We start from the raw sequence: 21333 nt of genomic DNA, 5'->3' as shown, positions 1-21333 counted from the left end.
TATGGATTTGACTTTCTTACTTTGTTTACGTGTTGCTTCTGACAGTTCATTCTAACTATCAAAACAATTATCTTGGACGAACGTTAAGTGATAGTTAAGTGAACGTTAAGTGATCAGTGATTATGGCGCAACATCTGAATGACCGTGAGGAGGATATTCTAAAAGCAATGGACACCAGACGGCGCAGCAGAACTGCTACAGGAGGAAAAGTTCAACGTACCAGCGTCGATTAAGATGCTGATGTTTGAGGTATCCTCGTTACGTACCTTATTTCAGCAGGGGGACCGGCAAGGAGTGGCACAACGCCCAAAAAAAAAACAATTGTCTAAATGACAAGTTGCGTCGGTGCGACCACTCGTGATCAGCTAACCATCTGACGAAAAGGACCATCGCGGCCTTCCAGAATGCGATTTTTTCCCAACGGGACAGCTTCTGAAAGGGTATGCAAGGGTTAGTGGATTAGGCAACTAATCCTCAAAACAATTGGTAAAAATAATAGCCGTATCCCGCATACCTTTTGTGCGGATACCACCATTGGTAAGTCCTTCTTTACTTTTACGGAAAGATTTTCAAACGCAACAATCAGCAGCGGTCACTCTCGAGATCGAGGACTTAAAGAACTCAGGGGTTCTAGAAGAAGCGGGTCAAACCCCTGGTTTTTCTCTTTACCCTGTTTCTGATCAAGAAAGAAGACGGGGCCCTATGCCCTGTTTTCAACCGAAAGCGTTTGAATGCGTTCCTACAGCCAAGGCCATTCAAACTAATTCACCATTACGAGGTTCCAGCCGTCTTACAAACAGAAGACTGGCTAGTAATAATAGATCTAAGCCAGGCGTCCCTCCAGGTACCAATGGCTTCTCAACATCGTCGATTCGTTCGACTACCCTACCAAGGGGAGCTCCTACAATTCACGTGACTCCCGTTCGTGCTGCCAACCGCTCCAACTATGTTGGCATCCCTGACCGATTGGGTCGCCGAACGCTTACGAAAGAATGGCTGAGAATATTCACTTACCTGGACGACTTCTTAGTAGCCAACCAATCCGAGAAACAGTCTCGATTCAGGTGGAATACAGGATAACCTTCCTACAGTCTTTAGGATGGTTAATAAATATTAAAAGATCCTGTCTGAACCCAAGCCAACAATGAGGGTCCCTGGACATCACGTAGGACACACACAACAAGCGGAGGTTTCTGTCGCCGGAGAAGTGTGTAGCACTCCGTCACCATCAGCTGCTAATGCAGGCACAAAAAGGCAGTTGGTCCCCCAGACAGGCACATATCCAATCCCTTCTGGGGCGACTCAACCTCACATCCTACCTCCATGAGGAAGGTTGCATTGCCGACGGCTACAACGCTCCAGTCATCAATATGGTCGAGGTCCCATCCTCGCCAATTGATGACGATCCCACCACAGGCCCAACGGGACATCATGTGGTGGCTGTAGGCGATAGGATCCTCAGAGTTGACATAACGCAGGAAAAGGCAGATGGTCCCTCAGACAGGCACATATCCAATCCCTTCTGGGGCGACTCAACTTCACATCCTACCTCCACGAGGAAGGTTGTATTGCCGACGGCTACAAAGCTCCAGTCATCAATATGGCCGAGGTCCCATCCTTGCTAATTGATGACAATCCCACCACAGGCCCAACGGGACATCTTGTGGTGGCCCTAGGCGATAGGATCCTCAGATTTGACACAACGCAGTTACAAAAAGGCAGTTGGTCCCTCAGGTAGGCACATGTTCAATCCCTTCTGGGGCGACTTAACTTCGCATCCTACCTCCACGAGGAAGATTGCATTGCCGACGGCTACAAAGCTCCAGTCATCAAAATTGTCGAGGTCCCATTCTCGCCAATAGACGACAATCCCACCACAGGCCTAACAGGACATCATGTGGTGGCTCCAGGTGATAGGCTCCTCAGAGTTGACACACATAAATCACCTCCTGACGACAGACGCGTCTGACACAGGCTAGGGAGCCCAACTGAATGAACACACCTATCAGGTACGTGGAAACAAGACCAGTTAGCATGGCATGGCATTCTAACAGGAAGGAGATGTTTGCAATTCAATCTCAGATACAATCAATCATAGGATCAGATCTGCTTCTGCAGACAGACAACAAAACAGTGGTGGCATACATCAACAACGAGGGCGGCACAAAATCTGTCACCCTCCCAAACCTATGCCGACAGATACTAGTATTTACCAGTCGAACCAACATCACGTTGTTTACTGCACAATACTTCCGCAGAAATTACAACTGCGTGGCTGATCATCTCTCCCGCAGACAACTCATTCCCGAATGGCACCTCATCAACACCGCAACCACCCCCCTGTTTCAAAGATGGGGTGTTCCCGAGGTGGATTTATTCGCAAGCGAAACAGCACATGTCATTGCAACGTATGTGTCACGGGACGTTACAGACAGTGGCGCGCTGTTTCACGACGCCTTCAGCCGAGTCTAGGACTTTAGATTGGCGTGGATATTTCCCCCACCAAACATCCTTTCACGAGTCCTAGCGCACCTGAACTCAGCAAGAGGGAAGTACTTACTAGTGGCACCAAGCTGGAAACAATGCTTATACAATGCCTCACCTACATACGACACTAGTTGGTATGGAGACCAACGGTCCACCTCCAAGGACCCGGGACCTGTCCCTTTAACTATGGATAATTTCGGGTGGGGTGGAAATAACATCAAATTGAATGGTGGAAGAAAGGGCACTTCTTACTTCCAGATGGCGGCCTTCGACTCTAAAAACTTATAAACCAGCTTGGAACAAATGGAAGACAATGACATGGGTAACATGAACCTAATGGATCATAATAGCCCTCAACCAATGGAATTGGCCAGATACCTAGGCTACATGCACAACATGGAGGGTTTGTCGTACATAACCATCCTGGTGCATAAGTCAGCCATAGCCACATTTTGCAAACCGATTATCATTGTAGATATCAGCATCAACGTGGTAGTACAACACAATATGTTACAGGCAATTTCGGTAATGATAACTGAAGAAAATATGAAACCCATCAAACCACCGGTTTGGGATCCAGGACGAGTGGTAGATCATCTTAGGAAAACAACACCGATGGAGTACAACCTATTCGAAACCTCTCGCAGGACAGCCACCTACTCGGCTGCTTCTCGCATCGGGACGAAGGGTTCATGACCTCACACTACTCAGTAATAGTAGACAATGGATTAGTGGAAAAAAGTGGCCACAAATTGTATGGCCAATGTTTGGCTCAAATACAGATACCGCCAAGCATCGTCAATCGGAATGGAAGCTAAGCGCTTCCACGTGTCAAAACATCGACCCAGTATTCTGGTTACGGAAACTCGTCTGCATGTCAAACCCAGGGGTCGAAATGGACCGGAACGCACCGGAGCGCCGTTCCGGTTCGTGAAATCTGTAAAGTTATCGCCCCGTCTCGTGGACAAAATAATTTGACCGTCCGAGCTAGATATGCCATATAATAAAAAAAAAATCTAGCACACTTATGTTTATAAAATACACATAAAATTTGATAACCATGTTAATTTTCGAGCGCTCCGGCTTGTAATCTTTTCCATTTCGAGCGCTGGTCAAACCCAAAGAGAGGGGAAGGTGGGTATATTTCGGAATTATTTATATCTTCAAGAGGATCACCAAAACCAACCACCAGGACAGTTATAGGGAATTGGATATGGTCAGTACTGTTGGAAGCAGGGGTACAAGAACCACCAGGTAGTGTCCGCTCAGTAGTGGCTTCCTTAAACTGTAAATATACCCAATAGATGATATTTTTAAAGAGAGGTAACTGGCGTAGTGAGTCGACATTTCACGACAACTACCAGAGAACGATGGATACACCACCATCAGAAGGGGAAAAGAACCCATTAACTTCTCTATTCAACATATACATGGAAAGTCACGATGGTCTATACCTCGTCAATGAATCATTGTCACATACAGGAATTTGGCATACCCAACACCAGGTGATAACAAACAGATATCTCAAGGACTTCAAAGTCAAATTCGAATAATGAAAGGAGTTTTACCTACCAATTAAACTCTTATTATTCATGTTGACTTTGAAGTCCAGGTAACTTCTACCTGGTTCCTTGAGTCATATCATAATGAAGACAAAGTGATGCCAAACTTTATACATAAAAAAACAGACGCGCGGGTATGACCAGTAAATGAAAACGGAGAAATGACCAACGACAAGAAAAAGGAAAATAAATTAGTAGAATATATCCTCACGCGAAGAAGAAAGAGCAAACCCTATCTCAAGGACTTCAAAGTCAACATGAATAATAAGAGTTTTATTGGTAGGTAAAACTCCTTTCATTATTTATTGTCCCCGAGCTTTTGGCTCGCCAATGGCGCGCTGGCATAACAAAATGCTTTGGTTTGCAAACCAGTGGACCAGAAAGATTATAACGGGAAGGTGGCATGTGGAGATGTACCTAGGTACCAAAGAAAGTTGAGTTTTGTATTTAATTTTCATAATAATTGCAAAATTTTTGTCTATGGCGAAATGTAGGTATATGTATATTAGTCTATGGCGAAATGCTTACGCACGTCACGCCTGTTACGTTCTGTGTGCCACGATAAACTCGAGGACCGATTGAATGCATAAAATGGATATTAAAGGTGAACGAGAAGACTCCGAACCTGTTGCAGAAGCGGAGAAATGGTTTGAGGTACCTGTGAATCATGATCCTAACAGCCAGCTGCTTACCTACATAAAGCAAGAGGACACCGACGAGGCCGGATACACTTTTGAGGTTAGTTTTTCATAACGGATTGTTGTATGTCGTAGTATTGTTTGTTTTGAGATGTGTGTCGTCTGGCGTAATTAACAGTGTAGGTATTGACAGTGTACAATTGATACCACACCTAACATTGACATTGTTATTGATATAATTGCCCACAAACAAGGCATTTATTTCCATAACATAAAGTCAGCTGCTGTAAACATGGGACTCCGGATAAACGAAACTAAAACAAAATAATTCCTGTTCTCGACAGTGGAACACATGATAATACAAGCTTTATTACTGGCGGCGATTTTGAAACTGGATTCATTTGTTCTTCTAGGGTCCGTTGTCACGAACGTCATTCATTTTACAACGTTTTTATTAGCTCGTATTCTTATTTGTCCGGTGGTTGTTTATCCGGTGCAAATCTTGCAATCGATTTTCAACTAACTTCGTGACTACCTAGACATTTAAAACTTTTGGAATATATCAGAACACGATGCCAATTCATTTTTTAAATACTTTTAGCCATCTTTAAGTATAATTGAATTCATTTTCAGTTAATTCTGTTTTGTATAAAAAGTTATTTCTATACCATTATTGGTTGCTAGGGGTCTGGGGTCCTAGCAACTAAATTCTTATTATATATGTGCGTTACTATGAAAATCAATATGAAATGTCAAAATGATATTTCAGTATTATTTCTATCAAGTACATTTTTTTGATCGTTTAAGCTAGTCAAGTTAAGTTTATATGATCCAACAGAAAATTTAAAAACGTTGTATATAAAAAGTTCTTTTTATCTTGTAATTATTTTTTAATTAACATTGAGTGTTCTTATTCTAGAGGCTAATAGCGATTTAATTGGCCGACATAATTGAATATCGACAAGTTTTCTCCATTTATATTCATAATACTATTTTGTTTTATTTCAAATTAATTTATAGGTACTAGTTATGAATAATTGACATTGACAATTCAAACATTATCGTAGATCAGTACATATTATTGTTTGCAATATGCTTGTTATCATTATATTTTAAAATACTCGTTCCTATTGAAGTTTGTTGTTAGATAACAACAGACACCATATCCACATTGCAGAGTGTAAGAGCTGAGACCCCTCAAGTGTGTGGTCGAGCTTCACACGTGTTGTCGGTCTTCTTAAAAATATTCTTGATTTTATAACATAATATTTTGTTTTTCAGACTATTGTTTCAGACCCGGCAATAATATCATTGAAGTCAGGCACTCAGCTAATTAACATCAAGACTGAGTTTATTGAAGACAATTATGAAGATCCGCAACAGGATTGTTCTCATTCAGAGCAAGTGAATCGGGTAAGTAGTTTTTTTTAAATAGTGACAGAAATACTGATCGTGTAAGAGATGGAAAGAACTGAATTCCAGAAATATTAATTATTAATTAAAAAGATATACTTAATAGTTTGTATAGTTTTTTTGTCTGTTCTACAACAATTTAAAAAAAGCTACTCAAGTCCAACCGTTGTATATCCTATTGATATACCATCTGAAAAACAAAACGAACTGCTTGACCACCGTTGAATGTGAAGTACCTACGTAACATTTTGTTTGCTATGGTGTTTAACTCCCATCGTTTTGGGCATTCTGAATCCCATGTGCACTGGACGTACCTACACCTCAGTTGTCACACTTTTCTTACAACATGCAGTACTTTCACCTTACGCATGCTTCTTCATGCGGTAACTGTAGGCCTATTCTATACTTACCGACCGCTTATGTGATAAAGTGATAGATATTATCAAACTAAGGGTAGGTTTGTACCAAAATATTAGCACTTCTTGTACCAATTACAATCACTTGGTTGTAATTGTTGCAATAAGTACTATATTTTAACATCAGCAAGAGAAGTGCTGTTAAATTTAGCGCTTATTGCAATAATTACAACCAACGTATTGTAATTGTTACAATAAGTGCTAATACTTTGATACAACCCTACCCTAAGTTTGATAATATTTATCACTGTATTACTTTAGCGGTCGATAGGTACAGAATAGTCCCACTGGAGGTGAAATAAAAGCCCGCACATGATGTCCGTTATAGCAGTGCTCCGCAACCTTTTCTCGCCCACAGCACACCAAAGGTCTTCTCAGAATTCTACGGCACACCACACGTAAAGCAATTTATATACCAAAATATGTACCCCACATCCTGAAGGGGAAGGAATTTCTATACCCCAGATTATACGATGAAAATTTAATAATAAAAAAAAAACATCTGGAGAAGTGGGGCACTACAAATATTCAGTGCTCCGGGTAAAACCTTATTGCTCCACTGCTCCGTGCTCCTGCTCCAACGCCCTGTGTGAGACTCTAAAATAGCGTTTTTCAAATGGTGTTCGAGATAAAATTAATGGTATTGATTGTATGTTTAACGATTTTTCGTATTTATTAATGCATCCACTTGAATTATGGATAGTTGTCGGGTGAAGAATAATTTATTAATTGTCGAGTAAATTGACATAAGTAATAATAATAAATCGTATCCTACAATCACATGTTTCAAAATATTCATACCAGCGTACTCTGTAACATAGCTCCGAGGGCGACTTTTTTACCATTAGACCACATTTTTAATTTGTGTTTATCTCACTTATATAGTTGACCTGTCACGCCGGCCCCTCTGAGCCTCGGTCCCCTGGCTAAAGCTCTGTCAGCCCCCTTTCAGCCCAATTCTTTATTAACCGAAATCCAGAAAATAGCCAATGGAACATCGGCGAATTTCTGTTTTAGCGTCCCGTTGTTTATCAATTCATCAAATTCCTGTAGAATTTATAGGGAAAGTGCTTCTATAGAATTTTCGGCATTATTTCCAGAAGGGTTTCGCATCCAGTCGTATTGATTGTATGAAATTAATGATGAAATTTCTTTTGCAGCAAAGTTAAATGTTTTTGAGATGGATCCAAAATAAAGTGCTTGGTAGGTAGGTAGTAGGTGGTAGATCATTTGGTACATTTGTAGAGATACTAGTCTTAACATCTTCTACTTTATCAGAGCACGTCGATATATTTTCATTCTGATCTTGCATTGTTTTATTAAGTAAATACAGGTGCTCAAATATATTACCATCCATGTACAAAAATTTGGCTATTAACTTAGTAGAGTATAATATACAAAATTATTTGTATTGTTTTTTTGGAAACATTGCGCTGTGGTACACCTAGCATCGTCTCACGGCACACCTGTTGCGGAGCACTGCGTTATAGAACAATCTCCTACCAGATTTGCCAAAACCAATAGTACGCTGCACCCTTATCAAACAGCAGATTTGTTTTATTTTAAAATGTGTTTATATTTTTTTGTTTTTTCAGAAAGCCACTAAACAATCTGATATTAATTTTCCGGGAGTCGATTTCAAAGAAGAGTATGTTGAAGACACAATGAGCCAAAGCATTCATGAGGATCCACAACCCGGTTGCTCTTATTCGGAATGCAATCCAGCAAATCAGGTATATAATCTAATCTCACCTGGGTACACCGGATCTTAAAATACTGCTTTATTTCCATGCAACATTCGGCATTTCACCTCAAGCACCTGGTCATATGGAATTTGGTGACTATAGGCATGGGAACAGCCCGTATATAAGGAAAACTGCTCGTTTGCTATATCATACATAAACTGATAGTAGGGTGGGTATGCCTCAAAAAATATATTGCATTTATTGTTTTTTTTTTTTAAATTTTAAAATCTATATAATATACTTAACTAATTGTTATTTTCACAACCCTTCCAGTAATAAATCGCATGCTAATTTCCAGTAAGTTCATTTTAACTTCAAGTATCTTCCTGACACAAAATCCTGAAGCAAATGTTAGAGTCCGCAACCCCGATGCCCTTATTTATATTGCATACTAGTAAATCAATTACTTATATCAATTTCTATGATTTTTTAACAATATAGTTACTATGACTTGCACTCAGGAAGAAGTACTAGCCTACTGCTAAAAAATATGTTGGTCGTCAGCGAATATAAATAGAATTAGGATTATTTGATCAAAATAGATGGGAGACTTGCGTTTATTATGAATCCCCATAAGGTTAAGTAAACACATTTAGCCAGATTCCATATAAGCGCTATGTTACACTATCATATCTAGTCTTCGGCATACCCTACGTAATGTTAAGCGCGACCCAAATTGAGGTTGAATTTTGCCTACTGTCTACGGGAAAAAAGTGTGTAATGTCGTTCTTGGTGTTGAAAATGAGACTGATGCTCCTATCCCATAGCACATTTTGAACTTTTAAACGAACATTGTCAGTTGGCAAAATCTTCTTTAATCACTAAAACAACAATGAGGTCACCTCACATTGAACGGCAATGTATCGCCACCTGCATGAAGTTTTGAACGATTTTATCATATTCCACAATATGCCTGCACTTTTCGAATGTCATGTCAAAATCATGTTTCTTTTTGTTTTTAGCGGTTGCCATTATGTATTTGCGATAAGAACGTTGTGTATTATCTATAGTCTGCAGGTTGGGTTCTATTATCAATGGATATCATGCCGCATGTATTTTAACGTACGCGCACATAGAAACTGTTAATATTAATCGAAATAAGCATGACTAATTAATAATAATTCAAATTACAAATGCATTATAGTAGGCACTCTTCATCAGTGTTATCCTTCGGTTAATTTACGAGAGGGTGCACGTTCTTTAATGTTTTTAAAATGACGAAACCATAGACTAAATTTTCGTCGTGACAGTAGGTGGCATGCACCTCAATGTGGGTTGCGCTTAACATACATTATAATGTAGTGTTGGGAATATAAACAATCGTCTGAAATGATATATTTATGATTCATCCGTATTTACTTCAAATAAAGACACCCACATAACTTATCAACACACCATTTCTTTCTGTAAATTCTATTCTTCCTGTATGTCAAGATTTTTACATTAATCTTTAAGCTTTGTGATATTTTCAATAATATTTTCTGATATACCTATGTCATTTGCCTATATGTTAATGCGATACTTCACGTTATTATAGTTAATTCCTGCATCCACTGCCATGACATATTCCGCTAGTCTCAGATTGCCAGAGAGAATCATAGAAGAACAGGAGCCATACGATGAAATGCAGATTGCTTCTCAAGACATTTAAAAAGAATTGAGGCCATATGAAATGATTACTAATATAGACATTCCCACTGCTAAACGTAAGCATAATATACAATCTTATGCCATAGACCCCAAATTATTAGTAGCCATAATAAAGCTAGAAAAAAAATCGTTTCATGAAACAAATTTTGCTTGCAGTTTTTGTTTTGATATTTTCGCATCGCTATCTCTATTGAAGCTTCACAAAGCGTGTCATAAAAAATCAATAACGGATAAAATGGAAAATTTCAAAAGCATTCGATCTGATTTCAAAAATCTAAACATACTGTATCATTCTGAAGAAAAGCGATATAAATGTGAGCAATGTTATTACTCATGTATAAGATCTAATGACATGAAAAGGCACAAATTGACGCATTCTGGAGGAAAGCCATATAAATGTAATCAATGTGATTACTTTTCTATAACATCCTGTCAAATGAAAATACACAAAATGACTCATTCTGGCGAAAAGCCATTTAAATGTGATCAATGTAATTATTACTTAAGTATTTTTTCCGGTCAGATGAAAAAACACAAGATGACTCATTCTGGTGAAAAGCCATTTAAATGTGCCCAGTGTAATTACTCATCTAAAACATCTGGTAACATGAAATTACACAAAATGGCTCATTCTGATGAAAAGCCATTTAAATGTGATCAATGTAATTACTCAAGTAAACGATCTGATCATCTTAAATCGCACAAAATGACTCATGTCGGCGAAAAGGGCCCTATTGCGTTTATTGTCGACTGTGAGCAAACGCGGCACCCATCTTGCAGAAATTTTTTTCATGCCCAATTTGTCATGTAAAATAGAAATGACGCTACCTTTTGAGATCCCTGTAACCTCAATTATCTCACTCAACTTTAATCTTCGGTCACTTAACACCATATCGTGGATTTTATTGATCATTTCTGGTGTAGTCACCTCTACAGGACGTCCTGAGCGTGGTTCATCCTTTGTTGATGTACGACCACGTTTAAATTCATTTAACCAGTTATAAATAGTTGCAAGTTAAGGAGCAGATGTGCCGTGAACTAAATCCAACTCATTTTTTATTTCCTTTGCTGTTAACCCTTTTATATTAAAATGTTTAATAACAGCTCTAAACTCAATTTTCTCCATTTTTGTAAACAAGCAAATTTTTTTTTTAAATGTACGAGAAACACACAACAACCCGACCAATCTGATTGAAACTTCGCAGCATACTAAATCGGTAGTGCCGCTGCATGAAAACAAACCGCTTACAGTACTAGTCGCGCCACCTGTCGGCTTTTCTAAGGACTTATTGACCCACCCTCGTATTATATATTCAATATATTTCTATAATTAACAATTAAACTTATTACAAACCACCAAATAAATATTATATATTTACTATTGTAAGGAATAACAACACGAAATAATAGCATGTATAAATTAATTACCATTGGCTCAACGACATTATTTGCCTAGTTATTGCATTGGCTGCTAATATAAGGTAGGTACCAGAGAGATTGAAAAAGACTGGAGAGGGAACACGCCATCATTTATGTACTAAAAAATACGAATCGTAGAAAGACAGTTGGTAATGTTGGTATTCTGGAGCTAGTACTTCAAGTTCGTGTGGTAAAACAATCAGCGGATATAATATTGTTACTCTCTCGATGTTGAAAGAAGTAAGATATTTTCGTCGACATTTTAAGTAAAAAAACCATGGCCTCTTGCAGTGCAATAGGATGCAAAGCCAAAAGAAATGCTGCAGGATCTTTTCACAGGTATTTATAATAATAATATTACATTTTTCTCTACGTTTATTGACAAATAAGTGTTGTATTACTATACGTTATTATTCGGTAAAAAAAATGTTTATTAATGGAAGAATACAAATGAGTAACAGCATTTCGGAACAATATGCACACTATTAATTATTTATACATTGATAGTTTTTCCTAAAAGATCTTTTACAATAACAATTCACACTTTTACATCGTACGTCAAATGGTTGTTTATTACGAAAAATCCAGGGCCGTATGCAGAATATTATTTTGAACCCAAAATATACGATGTGTTTTTCAAAGTAAAAACTGTTAGTGCTAGTTAATGGCATTCATTATTTACATAGATTTTATATTTCATTTCAGAGTTAAATATATTTTTACGAATACCAAACAAAAAATTGTATTTATATGAAGTATGTAATGAAGTATATGTAGCAATTTTATAATGTTATATAAATTAAATTATTTCAGATTTCCGAAAAATGAAGTTCTTCGGAAATTGTGGATTGATGCAGTCGGGCGGGAGAGCTGGGTGCCATCCAAATATTCATTACTGTGTGGGAAGCATTTCTCGGAAAGTGATTTCATCAGAGGCGGTCACATTATCCGGCCGAAAGAGCCTTCAATACCATCGATATTTTATATTAATGTACTTAGCGGGGCTATTCTAACGTATCCAAACGTATGTGTTAAAAGGGCTAATTATGATAACATTATCAAAATTAACACATTTGCTATTCTCGCGGTCATTTGCGTAAGAAAGTTAACCGATATCCCTGTCAAAGTTAGCGGCACCTCGATGTGCCGTGCTACTGCGAGAACGAGAGAAAATATGTCAATTTTACATATTGAAAATTGAGATGCAAGATAATATGCAAAGTTTCAAACCACAATTTGTGGTTCGGTTCTACGGATTCTATGGTAAGAATCATAGATACTACTAATAAATAATGTTCGTTTCGCGGATGTCAAATAACTGTCGTAATATTGTTTTATCAATTTTATTATCCATCTACATTCTACAATTGTACAGACTGTCGAAAGAAATAGTGATCGAGATAGTGACCAAATTGGACTCCGTGTTGATGAGAGGCATACCCAAAGGAATTCCTGTCCAAATTCAGGTAATTAAAATCACAAATTACTTCGACATTTAGTAGCTATACTTAACCCTACTTTATGACAGCGCAAGATAACATCATGGGTAAGATACATTTACTCAGTTTGACAACAGCACATGTAAATACCTACCTACTTCATCTTTAAGCATTCACCACGACAGAAAACATATTAAAATTAACAGATTGTCATTGTTCATTGTCCTTCGTCATTCTTCATTTCCTCTTGTTATTGATTGATCCAAAAAACATTTCAAGTGATTCAGGATATGCGGTAGAAAAATATATGCTCATTCCGATTCTACGTGCCGAGGTAGATTCACCTGAAGCTCGCTATACGGCTGCCCACTGCTCAACAAGGAATGTCATAGAGAGACTGAACGGTGTGTTGAAAGCAAAATTTAGATGCCTTCGAGGGGATAGAGCCCTCCATTATAAACCTGAGAAGGCAACCAAGGTGATATATGCGTGTTGTATTCTGCATAACATGATGCAACATTATAGGTAATTATTGAAGTTTCAAGTAAATGAAAACATTACTTAAATAGATGTGACATTGGACTGAATCTGTCATGTGCTAACACATCTCTTTTTCTTTCTTTTTCAGGATACCGAATCTAGAACCTGTTGATGAGCCTGTCCTATCGGAATTCGTGTATAATGAGACGCGGAATCAAAATAGATTAAGGGAGGCATATGCTACTCGTCAACGAATTGTTGACATCTATTTTGGTGACGATTAACACAATCACTATACCAGTATCTAATGGACAGGCTCGTTTTCAGCGCTCAATAACTCATTCCACACCGTTCCACATGTATGTGCCAAATAATTTAGCCTGTATTCAAACGTATATATGATATACGAAGGAGATGCAGCTAATGTTGGACAACAAGAAGACCAGGATCATCCCTCGTCATTTGCAGCTCGCCATCCGCAACGAGGAGCTGAACAAGCTGCTCTCCGGCGTCACCATCGCCCAGGGTGGAGTGCTGCCCAATATCCAGGCGGTGCTCTTGCCCAAGAAGACTGAGAAGGCGTGAAAAAAAATCTTATCGTCTATGATTACATGCAATAATCCATCTATCGTCGTACAAAAGGCCCTTTTCAGGGCCCCCATTTTTATTCAAATTCGACTGGTAGCGAACGTGTCGAGGTCGTTATTGTTGCTTATGAGATGACATTTATTATTTAACGAATCACTTGTCAAATTGGAACGATTGCATAACGAAAGAGTTTTAACTTAAAGTTTAGTGTGCACTATTTATGGCGGATCTTAACAGCCTACCTCCACCCTTCGCCACTGGCACTGCCAGTAACAAACATTTTCGTTTGGTTTTACAATTACCCGTATTCCGTAGACATCAAAGGAATCAAAATTTTGCATAGTTATGAGTGGGTATTTAATGAAACAACAATGTATAACGTTTCAAATTTATTTAATCAAAAACATATTCAAAAAACAGATTGTGATCATTGAAATCTTAGTTCTGCATTCAGCTGACGAACGTGAAGCAGATGATGTAGTCGGTTGCAGCTTTCGTCTTCTCTCTCGGTCATCTTCGTTATTCTCTTGTTTCCTTTTGGTTTTCTTGGTATTGACTGATCTAAAAACATTTCAGGCAAATTAGGTTATGCGGTTGAGAAACCCACTGTTCAACGAATGTGGTAGAGAGACTCAACGGTGTAGCCTTACGTTAGTTGCCTTAGTTAGATGCCTACGAGCGAACAAAAAGCAACAAAAATAAAAAAAATATATGCATATTGTATTCTGCACAACGTGATACAAGAATTTAGGTAATTTAAGTTCAAGTAAATGAAAACAATAGGTACTTAAATAGATGTGACATTGGATTGAGTATGTAATGTATTGTGCTAACAAATCTCTTTTTTTACAGGATACCGAATCTAACTTGTAGATGACCCTGTCCCATCTGAATTTGTATATACTGACACTTGGAATGCCAATAGGATAAGGCAGGCGTATTCTGCTCAACAGAGAATTGTCAACAGATATTTTGGTGCCAATAATTAATTAAATAAATGCGGCGTTATAAATAACTAACCTTTTATCCAATATATTATCGACAAATGACTGAAATATGCCAAATTTATCATAATGCACATACTATTATGTACTTATTCTGTTTTATACTTTTATATATAATAATTATATTGTATTATATTAACATTAATAAAAATTGTTAGTAATGGTTTTATACTTGGATTATTTTTTTTACAACACATATACATAATTTCTCCTGATACAATACTCTCTTTTGATATCGTAGTAGGGTGGCCCTCGACTTTAAAATAATTCGTTATTTCGTACATTTCTTACAATGTAGATTCTTGTTGATAATGCAAAAACTGTAATCTACCACGCAGTTGCTACTCTCTCCTCCGTTCCCTGTCACCTTCTCAAATATATAAAAGGGTGGTATTCGACTATTTATATATATATATAACAAGTTTCTAAAGAAACACCCGTTAACTTTATTACACCCATTGATAAATAAATAATATTTTAATGTACACTTTCTGAGGAACTAATTACGTGTGAAAGTCGAGGGCCACATGTATTAAGTATAGATATGGCAGGCATATGTACTACTTACTTACTAAATAAATATTGTTTGTTTACATACTGCATACATAATATTATATTAGTGTAAAGCAAGTATGAATGCAGTCAATCAGTCATGATGACCAAGTCTAGGTGAATGCTATTTTGATATAGTTAAAATATATAGATATTATATAATGAATGTATGATAATAGTACTTTCGTCTGGTTATTCTCCAATAAAAGGTTGGAAACATCCCTATTCATGGCCGGCAACATTGATGGAAAAAATATAAGACAAGCTGTATGTTTGCGGTGTTTTTTCAATCATTTTCCTACACCAAGGTTTTCTTCAATATTTTTTATATAAACAAATATGAAACAAACAATATTTAACTATTACCTCTAGGCCGGGGTTGCAATGGTGTGCTCTCGGCTTCTTCCACAGGATGACGCCTTGATATTTTACGTGCTGGAATATAAAAAAGTTTTGTACTATAGTTGCATAATAATCCCAAACAAAATAATATACTTACCTACTGTTCCATACACACAAACAACATTGTAATATTTAAATTATATATTCTTACCGTCAAAATCTTTGTCCGATTGACAATTGACTTTACGTATATTATCTATATTTTATGCAATTGACATGACTGGCAAAATTGTAGGTTAAGTTTGGTTACGTTTGACGTTTGACATTTATATAAACAAAGCTCGCGCCGTTCGGGTACCAGAGACAACGCGGCACGAACATGGCCGATTTTAACCGAAGTCAGAAAATCATAGATAATATACCAGCAAATAACGTACGTACTTCACGCCGCAGTTAGCCGTTTAAACCGGATATGAAAGTTAGCTGCCGCTAAAGTGATAATATCTGACAGTGTGCCTGAATAACAAATGTGCATTTTACTATAGTTTAATGAAATGATATCTCTATAACAACTTGCCTAAAGTTCCTTTTGAAAATTTTGCAAATAAAATTCATGTATTTCTTTCAGTCAATGCCGAAGGTTCATAACCCGCCAACACTGGAAAAGATGGATGTTGACGTTACCTCTGATGATACGTCGAAAAATAGCGCTCTACCAGCAACTTCATTTGGTTCTCCCTGTACACCTCGACGGTTTATGTTAAAGCGTAAAGTTTCTTTATTTAGATCAAAAGTAAAAAATCTTCGTCAAAAAAATCGTCGACAGGCATTAAAAATCACTAGTTTAGATAATATTATTCGAGAATTAGAAAAAAAGGGAAATATTCTAGGTGAAGGCATTGAATTGTTGTCTTCGATGAACGATCCCAACAAAGATTTTTTAATAAGATACTTAACCAAGTCTCAAGAAAGTCCGGTTAACAAAAAGTATTCTGCGGAACTTCGGAAATTTGCCATTACATTACATTATTATTCGCCTGCAGCTTATAGATATGTACGGCAAATTTTCAACACGTGTTTGCCGCACGAAAAAACACTTTCGAAATGGTATAGACAAGTTAATTGCGATCCAGGATTTACACAGGAGTCGATCGAAGCTGTTATGCTCAAATCTGATAATAGCACTCATCCTCTTGTTTGTTCACTGATAATGGATGAGATGAGTGTCAGAAAACAGTTAGAACGAGTTGGTGATAAAGAAATGGGATACGTTAACTTTGGTGCTAATTTTGAAGGAGATCAAATACCCCTTGCACGTGAGATACTAACTTTTATGGTTGTTTGTGTCAACGAGTCATGGAAACTTCCACTTGGATATTTTCCAATCGATGGGATTTCCGGGGAACAGAAGGGAGTTTTAGTAAAACAATGCCTTCAAATTTTAAAGGAATGCAATGTATATGTAATATCTTTAACGTTTGATGGTGCACCTGCTAATATTACAATGGCGAAACAGTTGGGTTGTTGTTTCGATGAAGAAAATTTTGTACCATATTTTGTTTTTGATAACCAAAAAGTAGTTGTTATTTTAGATCCTTGTCATATGATTAAACTTATTCGAAATGCTTTGGGGGATAGAGAACTTATAATAGATTCAAATGGGGGACTTATTAAATGGGATTTAATTGTTAATTTACAAATATTACAAAGCAGTGAGGGGCTTCATCTAGCAAATAAATTTAAAAAAACGCACGTAGAATACACTAAACAAAAAATGAAAGTTCGATTGGCTGTTCAGTTGTTCAGCGATTCTGTAGCTGATGCTATAGAATTCTGTGCTTATCAATTAGAGCTGCCAGAGTTTGCTAATTGTGAACCGACAGTAAAATTCATTAGACATATGAATAAACTTTTTGATATATTTAATTCCAGAAGTAATAATAATTGTTCGGGGAAGTTGAAAAAGCCGATATGTTCTGAGAATTACCCTGCTATTTCTTCATTCCTCTCTGAAGTATATGTCTACATTGGAGGTCTTATATTTAGAAATGGGAAAAGGGTCATTACTAGCAACAAAAAACAGGTTTCTTTGGATTTAAATTTTTTTAAATTTGGATTTGGTATAAAAAGTTTAGAATTTTTATATCGTAATACAATAACTTCACAACTTTCTAATTTAACTAATTTAACTATGTATAAATTTTCGCAGGATCACAAAGAAATATTTTTTGGACAAATACGTGCGCAAGGTGGGTATAACAACAACCCAACAGTTCGTCAATTTAGATCAGATATAAAAAAATATTGATTAATGCTGAACTTAAGGCTTCTTTCACCGGTAATTGCATTCCTTTAGAATTGCCTTCTAAAAAAACCTGACATTAGTGTTTCGAAATTTTTGTGCTAGGAATTAAAATCTAAGAAATTTTTCTAAAAAGGGTGCTGGAGAATTATTACAAATCATTTTTTGCCGTGTTTTTATTTGTCTAATCTATTGGCTTTCAATTTCAATGTTTTTGGGGGGGGCAAGGCTCCTTGCTCCCCCCCCCTGGGTGCGCCACTGATGGGGACATAAATTACAGTTCCGAAGATATTGATTTTGACGATATTCTTGATTCAATTTATATAAGCAACTATGTCGACGAAGTCGTAACATATATTGCCGGATTCGTTGTCAGACATTTGCGGAAAACGGTAAAGTGTGAAAAGTGTCTGTCAGCGATTACAGGTGTCAGGGAGAATTTCATGGAGTCGTTGATCGTTGCGAAAGATAGAGGTGGCTTAGTGTACCCCTCAATGGATGTAATTTCCATTTGTACACGCAGTGAAAAAATCTTTAGAGAAGCCCTACATCAAAGCGGAGGCATTCGTATGCATCCAAAATTTAATTTAGAATATTTAAATAATAAACTTTTAAACTATTTTGTTAATAGCAACTGTATTTTTAGAGAATTAGATAATCACATGTATGATACTTCGCCATTAACAAACCATATTATCACAAATTTAATGAAACTAGTTTCAAAAAAATATTTAGAAATAAGATATCATTATTTAGCGAAAAATGCAGAGCAACCAATCAACCATATTAGACAATATTTTAATAGATTAATTATACTTAGGAATCAATAGTTTTTCAAAATATTATTTTCTCAACGCTGACTTTCATACATTATATTTCAAATAAAACCATTTTCCTTTTAAATAATCGATTTTTTTGAATGAATTCATATTATATATGCAGGGCTTCTCTGATAATAATATTATGTTAAATAGATAAAATATTGTAATTAACTATATAATTAAATTTTCAACATATCTACCTGTATTTTGTGTCTAATAGGTTTATATAACCAAGTTATTTTATACACGTCAAAAACGAACCCATGTTATATTTTTATTTCATAAAATATTTTCAAAATACACATGTGTAAATAGGTAGGTAATATAATAAACTTTTTTTTTGTTTGTAATTAACTGTAAATATTTGTGATTTTTATTTAACCGTTTTATCTAAACAAAAATGCTATGTTATTTTATATAGAACAATATGTAAAAACAAGACCATATTTCTTATTCCAATATTTAACCATTTGCTATTAACTGATTTGTGTATAATTTTTCATAATATTATTGTGTTTTTTGTGTTATTAAATAAAATACTTACATCAATTTGCATTATTTTTTCTTACCCTGAATCCTAATAAATTTTTTATTGCGGGAACTTTTTATAATGAAAATACGTTTATCATAAATTGGTTGTAAGCTTGTGTTGATAAAAAAAATACTCAGTGGGGCGTTTTTATATCCGAGTATGGCCCATTTGCAGCAAAGTGTACCTAATTTCAGAGAGGTAGAACTTTCTATCACAAAACGAGTACACACTGACATTTGTGTGCTACCTCTAGGGGAGGAGGCCAATCTCTTTGGTAGGTACCAATATCCTAAATATATAATATCCATCAAAAAAATAGTTACTAACATACATATTAAATTAAATTAACTATCAGCGCATTTAAAAATAAATAATAGCATCGCCTTTATTTTCATAGAAATACCTAGATTAAAAGTAAAATAAAGACGAACAATGTTTTATTAATAATAATTTGAAATAATAATTATTTTTTACGTCATAGTAGTTGCCGGGTCATACTGTTAAATTCATATAACCGTTGGGATTTTGTGTCATTTATCACAACAAAATGCAGTTATTTAGGTTAAACTACTCACTCCCACAACTCTACTGTAAGTTCAGGGCGAACTGGTGATGTATCAGCTATGAATGATCTCTTCAAATTTGATGAATTCACTAGTAAAACAATAGTAACGTTAAAAACAATATCAATAAGACGAAATTTGAAAGAAGGCTCCGGACGGCCGAAAAATATGAAAGTGGTCGTGATTGTTTTAGAGCTAGACAACGTGAATTTGGGAGCGAGATGCACGGCGTGAGCGCGGTTTGGTTGGCTAAAGTCATATTCAGGAAATAAACACTCAGCCAGAGATATATTTCGACCGAAATTAACTTTGATATTCAGGTACGAATAGTTGGACATTCGGGAGAACATCACGGAGTTATTGTAACTTAACATGGCGTATTCGGGTTTTTTAAAAAAATATCTCTGTTCCTAGATAAAAATATATTATTTTTATAAATGATTTCGGAAGAGTTCGATAAAAGAAATTGAACTGCATTAAAATGTCGATTTCGTCAAAAATGGATATTTGGGAAACAAATCCTATAGCGACGATTTGGCTGGAAGCCTAGGGGTACCTAGTTTTTTTTGCTGTCACGTGCATCCTCCAAACATTATGAATCCAGCAGGCTTAAGGGTGTACCTGTGGACATTTAGTGCTCCGCTCTTTGGGTACCATTGTAGGACGGCATATGTCCAGTGGTGGCCCACTCACTGAGAAAAATCTCTAGTCTATTAGCATTTCATCTGCTTAGCGAGCTCGATCACATCGCGTATTTGTGTCTGGTTCCTTATCCATTAGTTTTTTTGCAATCTTTAACCGTTGTACCCAAGAAGAAACTTTTCTTGTCAAGTTGCGCAAGCTATCCATTTTTTTTTAAACTTTATCTTACATTAAGAGTTCGTATTTCAGATACTTACGTGAGCGTTGGTAGCACACATGGGTTGAATACTTTACGCAAATAATATGAGGTAGGTCACATGGAGATACTATTCAGGAATGAGAAAAGTATCACCTGCATAATATGAATAAGTAATATTGTCTTAAAAAGGTTATTCACTAATATGTCTCATTTCATGTTTTATAAGATTACTACGTTGCGAGCATCTATATGAACATACATTGCATTTATTAGGTTTTTCACCAGTTATGTGTCATTTTATGTGTTTTAAGATTACCAGATGTCGAGGATCTATATGAACATACATTGCAAGTATAAGGTTTTTGACCCAGTTGGACTTGAGCATTTGAGTAGGACACCCGTGTCGAATAGAAAGTAAAAGTCCGAAAAGCCCATATTCCATTGGCAGATTGCGTCTGGCCCGATCGTCTGCCACGACTGTCAAACTCTATTCTCTATGGTTTTCAAGGATCGTGAGCGATCGGGTCGAAAGTGGAAAT

The 21333-nt window shown here is 36.5% G+C and overlaps 1 protein-coding gene and 1 long non-coding RNA gene across 4 annotated transcripts in view; one reads left to right on the top strand and one right to left on the bottom strand.

Annotated features, from left to right (window-relative positions):
* Positions 1-4584: 4584 nt before the first annotated feature.
* Positions 4585-21333, top strand: part of LOC147074107 (uncharacterized) — a 404768-nt gene continuing 388019 nt past the window's right edge. The window contains exons 1-4 of one of the 3 annotated variants that reach the window (XR_015070239.1): positions 4585-4787; positions 5969-6100; positions 8112-8249; positions 9799-9967. Coding sequence is in view for 2 of the 3 variants with exons in the window: in XM_085943706.1 (XP_085799832.1) it covers positions 4632-4787; positions 5969-6100; positions 8112-8249; positions 9799-9912 (540 nt within the window). In the remaining variant the exon portion in view is untranslated. Of the gene's footprint in view, positions 4788-5968; positions 6101-8111; positions 8250-9798; positions 10037-21333 lie in introns of those variants that run through there. The other 2 variants (XM_085943706.1, XM_085943705.1) reach the window with 2 other exon arrangements.
* On the bottom strand, positions 14212-16084 carry LOC147074126 (uncharacterized). Its single transcript, XR_015070249.1, has 3 exons — positions 15947-16084; positions 15760-15828; positions 14212-14398 (listed from the first exon to the last, which is right to left on the bottom strand). It is a non-coding gene; the product is annotated as an uncharacterized LOC147074126 (long non-coding RNA).

Source organism: Rhyacophila brunnea, unplaced genomic scaffold (genome assembly GCF_057557595.1).
Source record: "Rhyacophila brunnea isolate RB1 unplaced genomic scaffold, BYU_Rbru_1.0 scaffold_16, whole genome shotgun sequence".
NCBI lineage: Eukaryota > Metazoa > Arthropoda > Insecta > Trichoptera > Rhyacophilidae > Rhyacophila > Rhyacophila brunnea.
This window is presented reverse-complemented; position numbering and strand designations above follow the sequence as displayed.